Source organism: Tursiops truncatus, chromosome 11 (assembly GCF_011762595.2).
Source record: "Tursiops truncatus isolate mTurTru1 chromosome 11, mTurTru1.mat.Y, whole genome shotgun sequence".
Lineage (NCBI taxonomy): Eukaryota > Metazoa > Chordata > Mammalia > Artiodactyla > Delphinidae > Tursiops > Tursiops truncatus.
In genome coordinates, this window is record NC_047044.1 from 34095589 (window position 1) to 34113423 (window position 17835).

A 17835-nucleotide genomic window follows, 5' to 3' on the forward strand; every position below is an offset into this window, starting at 1 on the left:
CCTAAGCAATCTACAGATTCAATGCAATCCCTACCAAATTACCAATGGCATTTTTTACAGAATTAGAACAAAAAATCTTAAAATTTGTATGGAGACACAAAAGACCCCGAATAGCCAAAGCGGTCTTGAGGGAAAAAAACCGGAGCTGGAGTAATCAGACTCCCTGACTTCAGACTATACTACAAAGCTACAGTAATCGAGACAATATGGTACTGACACAAAAACAGAAATATCGATCAATGGAATAGCATAAAAAGCCCAGATATAAACCCACGTACCTATGGTCATCTAATCTATGACAAAGAAGGCAAGGGTATACAATGGAGAAAAGACAGTCTCTTCAATAAGTGGTGCTGGGAAAAATGGATAGCTACATGGAAAAGAATAGAATTAGAACACTCTCTAACACCATATACAAAAATAAACTCAACATTGATTAGAGACCTAAATGTAAGACCGGACACTATTAAACTCTTACAGGAAAACACAGGAAGAACACTCTTTGACATAAATCACAGCAAGATCTTTTCTGATCCACCTCCTAGATTAATGGAAATAAAAACAAAAATAAACAAATGGGACCTAATGAAACTTAAAAGCTTTTGCACAGCAAAGGAAACCATAAACAAGACAAAAAGACAGCCCTCAGAATGGGAGAAAATATTCGCAAACGAATCAACGGACAAAGGATTAATCTCCAAAATATATAAACAGCTCAAGCAGGTTGATATTAAAAAAGCAAACAACCCAATCCAAAAATGGGCAGAAGACCTAAATAGACATTTCTCCAAAGAAGACATACAGATGGCCAAGAAACACATGAAAAGCTGCTCAACATCACTAATTATTAGAGAAATGCAAATCAAAACTGCAATGAGGAATCACCTCACACCAGTTTGAATGGGGATCATCAGAAAATCTACAAACAGCAAACGCTGGAGAGGGTGTGGAGAAAAGGGAACCCTCTTGCACTGTTGTGGGAAGGGAAATTGATACAGCTACTATGGAGAACAGTATGGAGGTTCCTTAAAAAACTAAAAATAGAATTACCATATGACTCAGCGATCCCACTACTGGGCATATACCCAGAGAAAACCGTAATTCAAAAAGACACATGCACCCCTATGTTCATTGCAGCACTATTTACAATAGCCAGGACATGGAAACAACCTAAATGCCCATCGAAAGATGAATGGATAAAGAAGATGTGGTACATATATACGATGGAGTATTACTCAGCCATAAAAAGGAATGAAATTGAGTCATTTGTAGAGACATGGATGGATCTAGAGACTGTCATACAGAGTGATGTAAGTCAAAAGAGAAAAACAAGTATCGTATATCAATGCATGTATGTGGAACCTAGAAAAATGGTACAGATGAACTGGTTTGAAGGGCAGAAATGGAGACACAGATGCAGAGAACAAACGTATGGACACCAAGGGGGGGGAGTGGCGGGGGGGCAGGGGTGGTGGTGGGATGAATTGGGAGTTTGGGGTTGACATGTATACACTGATGTGTATAAAACTGATGACTAATAAGAACCTGCTGTAGAAAAAAAAAGTTAAATTAAAAAAAAAAATCAAGTGACTTCCCTGGTGGCTCAGTGGGTAAGAATCCACCTGCTAATGCAAGGGACACGGGTTCGATCCTTGGTCCGGGAAGATCCCACATGCCATGGAGCAGCTAAGCCCATGTGCCACAACTACTGAGCCCATGCACCACAACTACTGAATCCCGTGCACCTAGAGCCCATGCTCCGCAACAAGAGAAACCACTGCAAGGAGAAGTCTGCGCACTGCAACAAAGAGTAGTCCCCGCTTGCCTCAACTAAAGAAACCCCACATGCAGCAATGAAGACCCAATGCAGCCAAAAATAAATAAAATTAAATTTTTTAAAAAAAAGCTTTAAAAAAATCACAAAAATTTTTTTTCTTTTACATCTAGGTACTGCAATATTCAAAATAGAGGCATGAATTCATATATACTTATAACACATACTTTAACAGACACCAACTTTCTCTGTTAAGAAAATAAAACAAAATCAAATGGCTGCTGAGCCTGCACGTCCGGAGCCTGTGCTCCACAACGGGAGAGGCCACAACAGTGAGAGGCCCGCGTACCGCAAAAAAAAAAAAAAGTAATTTCCAGCAAATGTCTTTTCTATAAACACAAAACCTAAGTTGACATCATACTAAAAGTGTCACATAATCCATGGTATGGATCAAAAGTATCATTTCAAATTTGCATTACTTCGTACATGTACAAAAATTATTTTAGGTAGAAGATATTTTTTAAAGTATTTTTAAAAAACTGTTTTGTTTTGAATATCTTTTAAATTATTTTTTATTAACTTTTCCCAAGTAATTAGTATACACAGAACAATTTTCATGGAACTGTGTTCTCTGCAACTATAATAAAGTATGTACATAGGGTGCAACATTGTTTCTTTACCTCCAGTTTATTTCTTGAAGAAGTGGGTTTCCAGTGAGAGACAATTCATGGAGAGAAAAGCATGCATCAAACCACCTTAGGGCACTTGTAAGATCTATAGAAAATAAACAATAAAAATTATTATGAAAGTTATCACAGATAAAGAAAAATAATCATAAATCAATGACCATTTTATTTATGGGTTAGCTATTAAAGAAAGAAAACAAAAAATATTTATTTTGCAGAATATGATATGCTTTTAAAAGGAGACCATATTAAGAACATAGACTCTGCTATCAAAATACATATTTCTACCATTTAGCCACTGTGTGAATTTATGCAAATCATACAACTGCTTGATGATTCAGGTTCATCTCTATCTCATAGGGTGAGGATTAAATGAGATAATGTATGTAAAGGGCTTAGAGCAGTTTGCCCCAAATTGCAAACACAAAATCTAAAAAAGTAAAATCAAAAGTAATAGGATAGTGGTAAAATTAAACATATGCCTAAACAGAATTATATTTATAGTTTCAAAAGTAAAAATAGTAGGTCAGTCTAGGATACATTAAGAGTAATTTATACCAGAATTACTCTCCCACAGAAAACAATCATAAAACTGAGCAATAAACATAAAGCACCTGTTTTTAAGCCTCACTCAGAGAAAAGGGAAACACACATGGTGAGCTGACAATCACAATGGTTTTCTGCCTAAATGCATTTTACCTTAGAGCAAGAAAGTGGAAACCAAGCAAAGAGGCTGTTTTGCTGAGTGAGGAGGCAAAGTTTAGATGTGAAGCTGGAATTTATGGTGAAAAGTTCTGAGAAGAAGCTGTGTGTGCATATGCTCGGGGGAGGAAATTGGGGGAAGAAGTCTATGTGAGGATTTGCCGCAGGTCCTTGGAGTGCTAGGAGTTACAGGCAGGGCAACACTCTGAAAAACCTAGCAGAGATAACCTGCTATCAGGCTAACAGCCGAATGATGACATTATAGTTCATGCAGCAGTGAAAGACACTGGAATTTCAGCCCCGTCATATGAGACTCAACTGAATAGCTCAGAGATTCAGCTAAAATCCAGAAAGAACATGCATTAGGAGTGAAGACAATGCCCTGGGGTAGGGGCATGCACTGAGAGGTGAAAACTAAAATGACTTGTCCTAGAAGGGAATGAAATTAAGGCTGACATCAACAAAATTATCCACCAATACTTTAACTGCCTGCCAGAATTACACTTAATACCCTTTAAAAGGAAGACAACAACAGCCAGACTCAGCAAACTGTACTACGAACAATGTTCAACATACAGTTAAAAATTATTGGACATAAAAAGAAATAGGAAAATATGACATCATTAAGAGAAAATCAGTTAATAGGGACACATCCCAACATAGGCAAAATGTAAATCAATTTTTTGACAAAGACATCAAAGTCATTCAATGATGAAAATAGTTCGTTCAACAAATGTTGCTGGAACAGTTAACTAAATATCCATATTAAAAATTGAACTCATCCTCTACTTCAAACCTTTCATAAAAAATAATCTGAGGTGGATCACAGACCTAAAAGTAAAAACTTAAAGTATAAGACTTCTTACTTTCTTACAAGAAAGTAAGAAAGCATAGAAAATCATCTCAATCTGGAGGTAGAAAAATATTACAAAGGACACAGAGAGCAAAAACTATTAAAAATAATAAAGTTTCACCAAAATTGAAAACTTCTGCTCATCTAAAGATATCATCAACAAAATTAATAGGTAAAAGAGGGACTGTGAGAAACATCCACAAAACATGTCTGACAAAGAATTTCATCCAGAATATATAAAGAATTTATTGAAATCAATAAAAGGCAAATAACCAAATTTTTTAAATGGTAAGACACATGAATAGACACAAAAGAATATACAGAAATCATCAATAAATACATGCAAAGAGGTTCAATATCATTTTCCATCAGGGAAATGCAAACTAAAACCATAATGAGATAACACAACGAAATACTAAAAACGCTGTAAGAATGGAGCGATTGGAACTCTTACACATCACTAGCGGGGAAATAAAATGTTACAACTATTTGGAAAACAGTTTTAACAGTTTCTTATAAAGTTAAACATGCACCTACTCTATTATCCAGTAATTACACTCTAAACATTTACCCAAAGGAACTGAAAACATGTGTTTACAAAAATATTTGTACAAGAATTTCCATAGGAACTTTGTAATCACAGTAGCCTCAAACAGGAAAAAATTAAAATATCAATAAACAGGATAATGGAAAAAGTGTAATATATTTATACAAAGGACTACACTTCAGAAAAAAAAGACTACCTTTACAAACAACTGAACAACTGATGTGGTGGAATGTCACATGAATGCCAAGCAAATACTATTTGATTTCATTAATACAAAGTTGTACAACAGTCAAATTTAACCTATGGTGACAAATTTAGAACTGTGATTGTCTCTATGAGGGGACTGGCTGAAAATGGAGATGGGGAAATTTGGGGGGAGGGACTGTTTAACCAAATCAATTCATCATTCTTTAATTTAATAAACTTTTAATGGATGTCTGGTTAGGAGTCAACAACTTACACAAGTTTGTTTACTTATCTTCATTAGGCTATTCATTTCATAGGTAAAAGATATATGAATTTTAAATAAGAATATAATTCTGACATTTTCCCAGGTTTACCAGAAAGATATGGAAGTAATATGATTTTAAAAGTGGAGAGAAATTTTTAATTAAATTATTTCACCACACATTTGAAGGAGTTTAGAATACACGGCACCTCAGTACGCCATTCTGGCATTTTGACTATTTTGAGTTAAAGGCACTTAAAAAAGAGCAGATGCAAGGGCCCTCTGACCTTCCTTCTTTTTCTTCAAAGCAGGAGATTAAATTCCTATGTGAAAGATATTCGACCTATACCAGAAGCAAAGGGACATTCTTATCACAAGGACAGGAAGTCCAGGCCAAGAGATATGTATACAAACAAACCTGTTAAACTAGCCTTTGTTTCCTAGTCACTTTTCCATCCAATTAACTACCTTAGCCCAAGCCCCTCTGCCTCATCACATTTTCACAATTTACTACTCTTTGTCCAGCTCACTATGTAAGTTCAACTCTGATTGCTTCTTGGGGTCTTTATTTTCTTGTGAGAACTCCCATGTACATGTTAAAAAAAATAAATAAATTATAACTTGTATTCTCTTTTTCTGTTTATCTGACTTACATCAGTTTAATTCTCAGGCTTAGCCTGAGAAGGTAGAGGAAATTTTTCCTCCTCTACACCATTTTGTATAGATATGTTATTTGTAAATGCCATTAACTCATCTACCCAAAACAACGCCTTACCATACTTGGAACAGAAACTCAAAAGCCTATTATTTAAAAAACAATTATATATTACTATAAACTTACCAGAAAGACAATTGTTGCTGACATCTAGTTTTTCCAAAGAAACAAAATGAAAAAGTGGTATGATTTTTGTCAAGCTGAAAACCAAAATGGAATTTATAAAAATTTTAAATTGGAATGTTCTTAATATTATTGATGTAAATATATATTTATATAACACAATTATATAATGTTATAAATTATAAATTTGGAAGAAATGTATAACTATATACAATTGCATTTTCACAATAGAATACAATAATATAATCTTTACTAACAATACTTATTAAAAATGCAGTAATTATAAGATTTTAAGTATTTATTCTATAATGAAAGATTTATTTCTAAAGAGAAGTTATCATCGAATTGCTAGTATCAATCATAATTATCATGAAGCTTAATGTGTACTTGGTACTTAAATAAAAATAAATGGGTTTTTTGTTGTTATTGTTGTATCTTTGCATATGGCCAAATTTACACAGAATTCATATTTTCTATGTATTTTTTTTCTGGCTCAAACATTTAACAAACCATTAAGAGGTAAAAACATAAAAAATATGTATTTTTACTTTTTAACAATATAACTTTAATTAGAGTCACTAGTTTTGTTTCTAATTTAAAGAAGGTTTCATTTACTAGATTAAAAGTATTATAAGTCCTGTAAGTGCACAAGGTTACACTAGGGTTATTTTTAAATTGGAAATATGCATTTAAGGAACACATAATAGAAATTGTTTTCTATTGATAGAATAACTTAAATTTGGCAGAAATATACTAATTTTTAAAATTAATACTCATTATTAAAACAAGCATGTTCAAATTCTAATAATAATAAACTTTTCTACTACTTTTAAAAGTTTCTATCATTTTCGAAGATACAATTGTCATTAAGACCCCATATTCAAACAAGGAACATAAGTGATACTGAAAATACTCACTTTATTGGTAACAAAAGCTATGAAGGGAAAATTAATTTTAGTTTGATTTACATTTCCAACCAAGACAAGTTTACACTTACTTTATCACATAATATCACATTACCCTAGCTATTTGGCAATAAAAATTAAGCTAGTTCATCTAAATCTTTAAACAAGATAAAAATTACTTTGTATAAAATATATTCTCATCACAAATACAAAACTAATCTGAACTAATCCCCTCTATAAATGTTGAAGATCCATATATGTTCAAAATATACTTCCACTAAATGAGTATTTCTGGTACAAAAAAGAAAAAAAAAGTATGCATTAGTTTCCACTTCTACTTTCTTGGTTTTTTTATATTGTCCCCCTAGTTTACCTGGCAGAGATTTTTACATCTTTATTTCTACCAACACCCTGCCATGGTAGGAAAAAAAAAAGCACTATTATTCTAAGATCAGAAGCTTACAGGATAACACTGTGACTGGAAGCCTCATGGCACAAAGCCAACCCTTGTACTGACATTAACTCCTCTCCTGTATTATCCTGTTCTGCATTAGAAGAGAGACAGAAGATGCAACTGATGATAAAACAGACTAAATAAGGAGTCTGGAAGACCTCTCTGATTGTAGCCAATCCTAAGTACAATATTACTATTTACACTACCTATATAACACTGCTTCTTAAAAACAATTTCCAGGGGAAAAATCCAAGGTAATAAAAGAAAAAGTGATCAAATATTGGCCATTACATTTGCATATACAGTTCATTATTTGTACACACACTCTTTAATAAAAAATTTACTGAAATGTCACATGTACACTGAAAAAGAAACTTAAAACTTTGTCAATACGTAATTAGTGCATTCAAGTCCTAATTTTGTGACATTTCCTATTCAGGCATTCTAGATCATTACTACAAGTAAGAAATTTAAGTTATTTAAGTGAAAATACAATTATAATAAATGTATTTATTAAAAGAAAATTCTTATTTCTTTTTTGCCGTTAGTATATTTCTAATGCTAAATCTTTACCCTCCTACTAAATGGATTTTGAAAGATTAATAGATAATGAGTTTTTCTTTTTTCAGAATATCTCATGTTTTTAACCAATAAGTTATATGGCAATATTTGGTAACATATAGGTTATATGAAGACATTAACTAAAAATAACCAATAAAGTTTTACAATTAAAAATAAAAATTCCCTTTGCAAAAATAAAGTATTTCTTCAGGTGAAGAAATATTTGGTTTGACCACATATTTTTCATAATATCGAAATTTTGCCTTTTCAGATAACCATGCTTTTAGAATCATGCTCCTTTTTGGAAATTTTAATCAAGAAAACTAGCTATTTATTCACCACTAGGTTGGTAGAAACCTAATAGTAGAATCGTTTTTATTTTAACCTCTAGAACTTTTCCTTTTACTGACATTCTGTGTATATTTTTTCTAAGAAAATTCAAACCAGAAAGACAAAGGACATTAGTGAAAACCTAATACCATTTGACCTTGTCACATTAGCCCTGGGCATAAAAAAGATATAAATTTCAAAGACGACAAAAAGCAAAAGATTTGTACAATGAGCAGCCAATGGGTAATAGTTTCCACTTTCTGCTCCTACTTAGAGTCTCACTGGAAGTAGAAAGGCTTATGAAGCTGGAAAGTCTTCCAGTTAGAACTCCGCTGAGAAAAACTTAAAACAGTCACATGTCCTAATGAAAATTTAAAACAGAAGTCAGGATGAAACATGTATTTCAAACAATATGTACTAAGTATCATTCTTTATATGTATTTCATTTGTTGGAAAAAAGCATATGGGCACATAATTTCTTCCTTGTGATGAAAATATTTATTAAAAATTAAAAGAAAAACACACACAATTTAAAAGACATACCACACACAAATCCAAATATCACATTTATAAAATTCTCTCAGGTTTTCAAAATGTATTGACATACATTTTCCTTTTGGGTAATCATTAAAATCCCATAAAATAGGTAAGGTAGGTGTTACCACCCCTTTTACAAGTGAAAAAACTGAGGATCAGGTAGTGAGAAAAGAGTTAATCAGTGTCAACTGACAGATAAGTTGTAGATTCAGAATTCAAACCCAGATCTGTTGACCCTGAGTTTTATCAAACCTAAAATAGTTCTTAAAAAGTCAATGCACATGTAAAAGTTTAACATAAAATGGGTAATTTCTACAGTTAATGATATTAACTTATGGTGAAAAATCCTAAGTTTGAAGATAATTTTTCACTACGATTTTAGGAAATAATTTCACTGCTCTATGTGTTCATTACTACCAATCACATTTCCCTGGTGTCCTCAGGACTTATTCTTTCATCCTGAAAATGGTAGGAGGTTACTCGTGCAAAGAGCTTTGAGAGACCCATTAAAAATATCTTCAAATATAAGTGACAATATTATTAAAAATTCAAAATAGCATATATTATATAATAATTTCACCACTTTTTTATATAGCTAAGTTCAACAAATTGTTATTTTACATCTAAGAGTTTTTTTGAGGGTCAGGACATATGGTACTCAGTTTTGTATCCCCTAAAATGGCAAACACCACCTCAATATCCAAATGTTATAAAACTAAACAAACAAAATTATAAATATGGATTATTTGGTTTAAGTATCCCAGTTATTGTTATCAACTCTAAAATTTTTTTAGTAGTCCAGTTTATTATAAAATTCCTGGTCATATCAAATTGATATGAGAAACAAGGCACATCATATTGATAGGGTAAAAGTCTATCAGCTAGTGTTAATTTTAATTTTTAAAAGCAGAATATTTCTTTGATGACATAAATTGTCCAAAGAAATAAAGGCATTATTTCTCAAAAGATGTTCTTGATTTAAATATTTTCTAAATTCTTTAAAAATTATTATGCTTATCAATGTGGCTTGAGATCTAGTTCTATAAAATATACTAGATATGTCAATTACTGAGTGATTTACTTCATATGTCCAAAGCATAGCTGAGTATTTCTATTGAAATTACTGAGTGATTTACTGGGTGAAATTACTGAGTGATTTACTTCATATGTCCAAAGCATAGCTGAGTATTTCTATTGAAATTGTATTTCTTACCTAAAAAATACTGTGAAAAGATCCAGTAAGTTTGTGATGGCCCAAATTACTTAAATAGTATTATCTGACAGTGCTGTTCGGGGTAAATATCCTTCTAAAGACAGATCAACTTTCATATTTTAGATGTGATTAAAATAATTTGAGGGAATTTTAAAATACAGATTCAGTTTTTGATCTGTCAAATGGTAGAATAGTTTAATAGGTGGAAGTTAAATCACTTAGGACATATAGTGTCCTAAGTGTCAAAGAGTGAGCACTATTGTGACAGAGATTGAGAGAAAACTATGTTTGGGAGGGGACAGGTACATATATGTTAACATTGAGCTGTCTTGTTCACTTGTTTTGCAAGAACTGTACAACTCACAGAAGCAACTTCTTGTTAAAGATAGTTCCCTTCCCCTACTCCTTGTGCCTTTGATGAACAAATTAATCATATTAGGGTGAATAGGTCTCAATGAAATATTAAGCAGAGGGAGACATACACATATTGTGCTCCTGTTTTGGTTTTAGACAGTTATTCTCTGCAAAGATCCAGATGTTTGGTGGTTTTAAATGGATCTTCTGTGGCAGGTACCCATCTCAACTTAATGTTAAGGTATTTTTTTTTAAGTGTTACTTTATATCCTTAGGGAAATCAAATTTAAATCAATCTTAACAGTTACAAAAAGACATGCAAGTTGAGAGCAGATTAAAAATCTTTCTTCCAGGACTTAATAAGTACCATTTGAGAGAATGAGACATCCTTCTGAATTAAATTAACTACCTCCTGTATTTTCCAAGAACTATATCTTTACAAATATAAACAAACCTGCCCTGAGAGATTTCCATAGTACATTTTTGAGAAGAAACAAAATGAGTAAGATAAGTGACAATTAAAATTCTACTAAAATTTGAGGATATGTCAATACACTTTAATTTTTTTAATTCTATGAAGTTATATTTATAATTTATGTCCAATTTATTGTAATGTACATTCCTTGAATTACTGGAAAAACCTAACAGCTTTTCTACTTATTATGAAGATCACACATTTATGTTAATCATTCACTGCATTTAAGCTTAATTAAGCAAATTATATTTTTACCTGTTTTGAGAGATACTCAGGATTTGTAGTAAAGGCAGCCAATATGAAGAAAATGTTTCCACACTTGAAATGCTGTTATCATCCAAGTGCAATTCTCTTAGAAGAACATGATTCTCTAAGGATGGAAGCTATATTTAAATTTGGGTTATTAGCTTATATTAAGCAAAATATTTTTGTCATTTAGCCAAATTTAAAACAATAAAACCTACCAAAACTAACAACAGACATATTCTGGTAAACAGCATATCATAAATCAAAGTATAATATTATGAGAATTTTAGTATGAATAAAATTTCCAATAATGATTTTCATAGCTAGCATTTTTTTAATACTTTGTGACAAATTTTAATTAGAATTTCAGATAAACTTGGTCCCACTTACACACTGAATCATAACTGAAAAGTTATGATTTATTATTTTAGTATTATAAAAAACTAATGTTAACTTAGATTTCTTATAAGATATTGTAATTATGTTGAACATTTTTTAAATAGTGAAAAGTATATAATAGTTTAAACTGGAAATCAAATACAGCTGATAAGTAAAAAGGATAAAAGTTAAAACTGCTTTTAAAATGTATGAGTGATATTTCTAGCAAAAGAAAAATGCTGTGTTAATCACAGAAATCAATTAATTCAAAGCAATTACCTCACTTAGATAATTTCCCTGTAACTTCAGTATTTGGAGCAATCCACAGTTTTCAATGCCCTCAACTTCAGTAAGATGATTATGTGAGCAATCCAGGTATATAATGGTAGGCGTATCACAAAGACCTTTTGTACTAATTAACTGATTATGGTCCACAATTAGTTGCTGAAGATTTTTCAACGATTCTAAGCCACCTGGAAGAAAAAAATTTCCATGATCACTTTATCATACATTCTTCCAGACTCTAGAGTTTCAATTTTTTTCTAAATAACTGCATCTTTTTATTTCCAATATTCCTAATTACAAGACTTAGCCCAATTTCCTGGTGAAAAATGTGTAAGTGTAAAATGTATTATTATTTAAACTTGTGCCTAAGAGATGTATTTTTGAATGACTTAATTATATATCAAATTGAACAAAATACTAGAAGTCATACATTGGGCATTGAATGTTTTATTTTCAATTGACAATGGAACAAGGGAGAGGGAGGAATCATTGAAAAAATAACAGTTTTCAATTCAATTCCAGGGTCTTTGAATTTTCAATGCTTCGTTAAGATTGTTGCAGAATGTAATTACAGAATGTAATTGCAGAATGCTATTTTTCTACCATTGAAATATCTACCTGAGGTTCACAAATGAAGTAGGTACAACTGTATTAAAACCAATAAAATATTAGTATATTCTTCTGGTATTATAAGATTTTCACAAGTGGCCTCCTTTTTACCCAGATAAACTTAAAATCAATGTGATTCCAATCTAAAAACAATCAGAGGAGCCTTAGACTATAGCTCAGTGGCCATAAAAAAAAAAAACTGAGAAGGTTGTTTAAATAAGTCATCATAGTTAGCACTGGAAAGAGATGCTGAGGAAGTCTATAAAAATTTCATGGAAGATATTAAAAATCTAGAAAATTTTATTAGATTGAATATTGGACTACATATGTTCTCTGTAGTTACTACCCTGTGTAATATTAGGTTACATGCTGAAGAAAGGTAAAGGATTTGGCACAAAAGCTAAAAATAAAAGGAAATAGCACATAAAGCAGAACAATTGGGAGAGGAAAAGGCAGATGAGATTCTGTGATGATGGGAGTGATTAGTAAAGGTACACTTTACAATTATCAAAGGCATTTTTATTTACACTAAATTATATATGGTCAACTGTGTGAGCCAGAGTGGGCAAAGGAGTATGAAGAGGCCACTGCCTGACAAGTAGTGAAGTAGCCGAAGACTTTTGCTAGAGGCATCCACGGAGTAAACAGGATGAAAGCCACAGCGCAGTGGAAGTGAAGACAGTGAGTGTAGACTAATTTTTAGATATTTGACAATGGAGAGAAGATCCTCCAAAGTCCTTAAAATGCAAACCCTATCTCTGAACTCATCCTCTGCTACTGTCCCCTTCTCTTGGTTCATTCTAACATGCTGACCTCCTGGCTGTTCCCTCGAACATGCCACACGTGTTTCCACCTTAGGGCTGCCTACATATGTAAGAAACAACTATCAGTGTGTGACATGTTAGGCTAGGAGGAATTAAATAAAGCTTATCAGCTAACTTCAGATATTAAGACACCATGAATCCCAATCAATATACAGAGAAGTTACACTTACCTATTCAACAACCCATCAGAGATTCCAATCTAGTGAAATTATCATGATTTCAAGCCTCAGATACTAAGGAATCTTTGACTGAGCATTTCTACTTCTAGGAATCCATTATATACTAACACACACACATACACACAACTATGAAGTAATATATAGAGCAATTCCTTGCCATACTATTTAAACAAAGAAATGGAGAAAAGTTAAATGTCTATCAGTAGCGAATAGTTAAATAAATTATGGAGTATCTATCAAATGAATATGTATGTATAATCTTCAATATGAAGTAGTCTGACATAGAAGTATGCCCATGATGTACTACTGTATGTAAAACCTAAGTTGCATACATAGGCTTTTAGCTATTGAATATACCTGACTTTCAATCTACACATCTATTAATTGTATTGCATAGAACAAGGTCTGGATTGATTTGTAAGCAACTGTGAACAGTGGTTACTACTGCAAAATAAGAAAGAGAACAGGGTAAGCAGAGAGAGAAAATTTCACTGCTTACATTGTATACTTCTCTATTTTTAAAATTTTTAAATGAGAATGCACTTCTTGCATAATATTTTTTAAAACAATATATTTGAAAAAAATCAGAGCAAGTACTGAATAGAACTGTTATTCTGTATTTATTCCTGACCACCACCATCACCAAATGGTTATTGAACTGAAGAAAAATGAGAAAACCTGATGCTGTCATCCATCAGAAGGGTTTGTTAGATAGCCAAAGTGTGGGAACACTGTACATAGACAGGGGGGCATACCTCTTAGATTTTAAGATCAAAGGTTTAAGGGGAAAAGTGAGATGGAAAGTAGATCTTTCAGCCTCACTGAGCCTTGATATTGATGGCAGTCCTGTTTGATAGCTTCATTGCAACCTCAAGAGAGACCCTGAGCCAGAACCACCAACTAAGGCAATTCCAGATACCTGATCCACAGAAAATAGGAGGTAATAAATGTCTGTGGTTTTAAATTGCTAAATTTGGGGGTACTCTGCTTCACCAAAGTATATAACTAATATAGTAATGATCCTATTCTGAAGAAAACATGAGAAAGAAGAAAATATGTTTGAAAATGTTTTGGGCTAGGGAAGAACATTTACAGAAATTTAATGTAACAAGAATTCAAAGATACTAAAATAACAGATGTAGGTAAACAAATGGACCAAAATAACACCATGACAGAACTAATAAATAACTTAGAAAAAATGTTGTACAGGACAGAGAGCTAAAGATTGAGTTGCTCACAAGAAGAGATAATCACACTGAGAACAAAATGTGGAGAAGCAGAAGATAAAGCAGCAAGATTACATTAATTAAATAAAAATAGACATAACAGATAAAGTCAATCAAAATATGGATCATCCATGATTGAAAAATAGAACCAAGCCAAAAAAGTTTGCGAATATATAAAAAACAAAAATTTTCGTAAATGAAGAAATAACAATCTATAGTTTGAAAAGGATATTATATTCCACGAAAAAAACTTATGTGGGTTTATTGACAATAAGACGTCTTGCTAAATTTATTAATCAAGGACAAAGAAAATGTTATTCAGGTATCTGGGCAGAAACCAGTTTTGGGGGAGTAAAATCAAGTTAGCCTCTAGTTTAACCACAGCAACACACAATATCAAAATGCAACAAAGCAATGTCCATGAAATACCAAGTGAAAATGTGACCTAAAAATAGAATGCACAGCTATATTTTCATTCAAGTATGAAGGCAACTGACAGATACTCTTGAATGTGAAAGAATTCAGGGAATATAGCATCCACTAGTCCTTCTTTGAAAAATAAGATGCAAAAAGAGTTAATGAACTATGTAATCCAGACAAGCAGAAGATGAAAGAAGCAGTTTGTCATAAAAAAGACTGGTATTGACCCATTTTCATACAGATCTAATGCTGCTAGAGAAGATAAGATAGAGTCATAAATACTGATTTGATGTCATAAATCCTGATGTGAAAAACAAAAATTGTGAAGGGAAAAGAAGATTGGAAAAAGAAGATTGTAAATATCCTAATTTATTCTATTTTCTTATAGAGGAGTTAGTATTGCCTAAAATAGATTAATTAAAGCACATCTTTTTATAAATCACTGAACAAAAATATTATAACTGACAAAATTATTAGGGGGAGATGGAATTGTAAATGAGATAATCTTATCATTTGCAGCATGAGGAAGTCTAAAACTTTGAAATCAAAACATTTTCATATAATTTCCTGCTCTATTGCTTAGCAATGTTTTCATGAGCTTTTAAATATGTCCCATCTTAGTAAACTGTAGGAAAATTTGCTGAAAATGAATGTTACCAACGAGTAATTCACGTGTGTATGATTTTTGATCACCGTAAGATTATTCTATAATACCTTAATATATTTCAACAATTGATTACTTTATAAATCACTGTACTTTTAAAAAATTCAAGTTGATATTCTATTTCAGTAGTGATAAAGTTTTGACTGCATCATCTCAAAAGAAGTACTAAAAAGTTAACTGTTACTTTACTATTAGAATATAAAATATATGCCTAGAGCACATCTCTTTATATATACTCTAATAATCACAGGTATTATTAAGCTTTGTCTTATGTTTAATTAAACTTTACTTAACTAATTATCTAAACCTTCTTTAACTAAACTGTACCCTAAGTACATTTATTTATATAGAAAAAGTAGGCATAATTGTCTGAATTGTTACAGATCATGTTCATTCAAGTGATTTCTTATTTTGATCACATTTTTTCATAAATATGCCTCCTTCATAAAGGAGGACATTTTGTTTACCATTTTATATTTGTTATTCCTCAAAGAGTTTTGAATTTCTATTCAGGTGTTAGCTATGCTTATTAGAGTTTTATTTTCTTAATAGTTATATGTGACAATTTTTTCTAATTTCCTGAAATAATAGGCATGAAGTATCTTCTCTGTTAACACATGTAAAGCATTTATAGTTTCCACATTTCTACAAGAAATATGAAAATCTGTTTTTTGCAAAAATAGCTTTACTTGTAATATAAAACTCATAACTTGTTCTACAAGTCCTAAGACTGTGTTGTGTCCTCATAGAAATAGAAAAAGGATATAGACAGAATCTCTGCTCAAGTATCATTTACTTGAAAAATTCACCTAGAATATTTTTTTAAATTATGACATGTATAATTATTCACAATTTATTAAGTGAATACAGTTAATTACAAAACAATATTACAGTAGTGATTTTTAAAATGGTTGGTAAACAATCTGGAAAACTCACCAATACTGGCTATATCTGGATGGTGGAAATATGGCTTATTATTTTATCATTTCACATCATAATTTATAGACAATAAGCATATATTAATTGTGTAGATTAGATTAAAAGTTACTTAGAAAAAAAACCAAAATTCCATTTCCAGAAATTTCTGCTCAGATACTGTGATCTTTACTCCTGAAAATAACTAAAAACAGTAATTACATTTTTTTAAATGTTTCCAAATGAGCTGTTAAGAAAGCAAAGAATTCTCAGTCCAAAATCAAAATAGATATGGTAGGCAAATAGAAGCAAGCAGAACAGTAAAGCCAGTTTTCAGTGCGAGAAAACTTGTTAAATCTGGTGAATATGATGATCAATTTCTATAGCCTCACAGTTTGAGGAAACAAAACTTAAAATTCACCAATAGGAGGCAAGTATGACAGGCAATTCCGAGTAAACCTGGACCCCAATCAGCTATACCCAACTGAAGACAGGAAATTAAACTACCTATCTCAAATCTCAGTAAGAGGGGAAAAAAATCCTCCTTTAAAATAATAACTACAAGCTGACTCTCCCATAGGTTTACGACTCAAATTCATTCTCATGGTGATCAGAAAACTTCCACCAAAAATGTAGCACAAATGATTCTAGATTGTTTGTGTCCTTCAGCATCTGAAAAATCTCTAAAGAACAAACTTTAATGTCATAACTAGGAATAATCACAAAGCTTAAATTCCAAGGGAAATAAACAGGTGACAAAAAAAAAAAATCACATGAAAAACACAAAGAAATAAGATGCCATAAGTAAGAGTTAGCAGAAATAACAAATCCCAGCAAAACCAGACCCACGTGAAAATCAGAATTAATTCAAATTAAAAAACTCAATGACTAGGATTAACAGCAAGTCAGAATTTGTCACTGGAATATAGGTATATAGAAAGTAACTAGAGGCAGCAAAAAAAGACAGAAAGATAGAATATAGGAAATATGGAGGCAAGAGTCAGAAAATCTAACATATATGTAGCGTTTCAACAAACTGAGGAAGAAAAAAACTTTTTGAAGAGATAATGGCTAACAGATAAAATTTAAAAGTGAAAATCACACATTCAATAATTGCATCAGACCCTAAGAGGATGAATTAAAAAGAAATCCATGCCTAGACGCATCAGAATAAAAATTCATAACAGGAATAACAAGAAAAAAAATACTTGAAAAGACATAGAAAATACCCTCAAAGTTTCCGAAATTTAACACAGCTGACTTCTTAAAGCAACAGTGAAAGTAAAAAAGTAACGGAATGATATTTATGAATTACTGAAAGAAAATAAACTTCAATTTAGAAAAATACACCCAGTTAAATTATGATTTAACAATGAATGCTAAGTAAGCACATTTACAGAAAAATTATCTTC

The 17835-nt window shown here is 31.6% G+C and overlaps 1 protein-coding gene across 1 annotated transcript in view; it reads right to left on the bottom strand.

Moving 5' to 3' along the window:
• The window catches only part of LRRIQ1 (leucine rich repeats and IQ motif containing 1), a 174706-nt gene that overhangs the window by 116100 nt on the left and 40771 nt on the right, over positions 1-17835 (bottom strand). Inside the window, 4 exon segments of the mRNA XM_019952053.2 lie at positions 2455-2548; positions 5852-5925; positions 10933-11060; positions 11581-11774. Coding sequence (XP_019807612.1) covers positions 2455-2548; positions 5852-5925; positions 10933-11060; positions 11581-11774 — 490 coding nt within the window.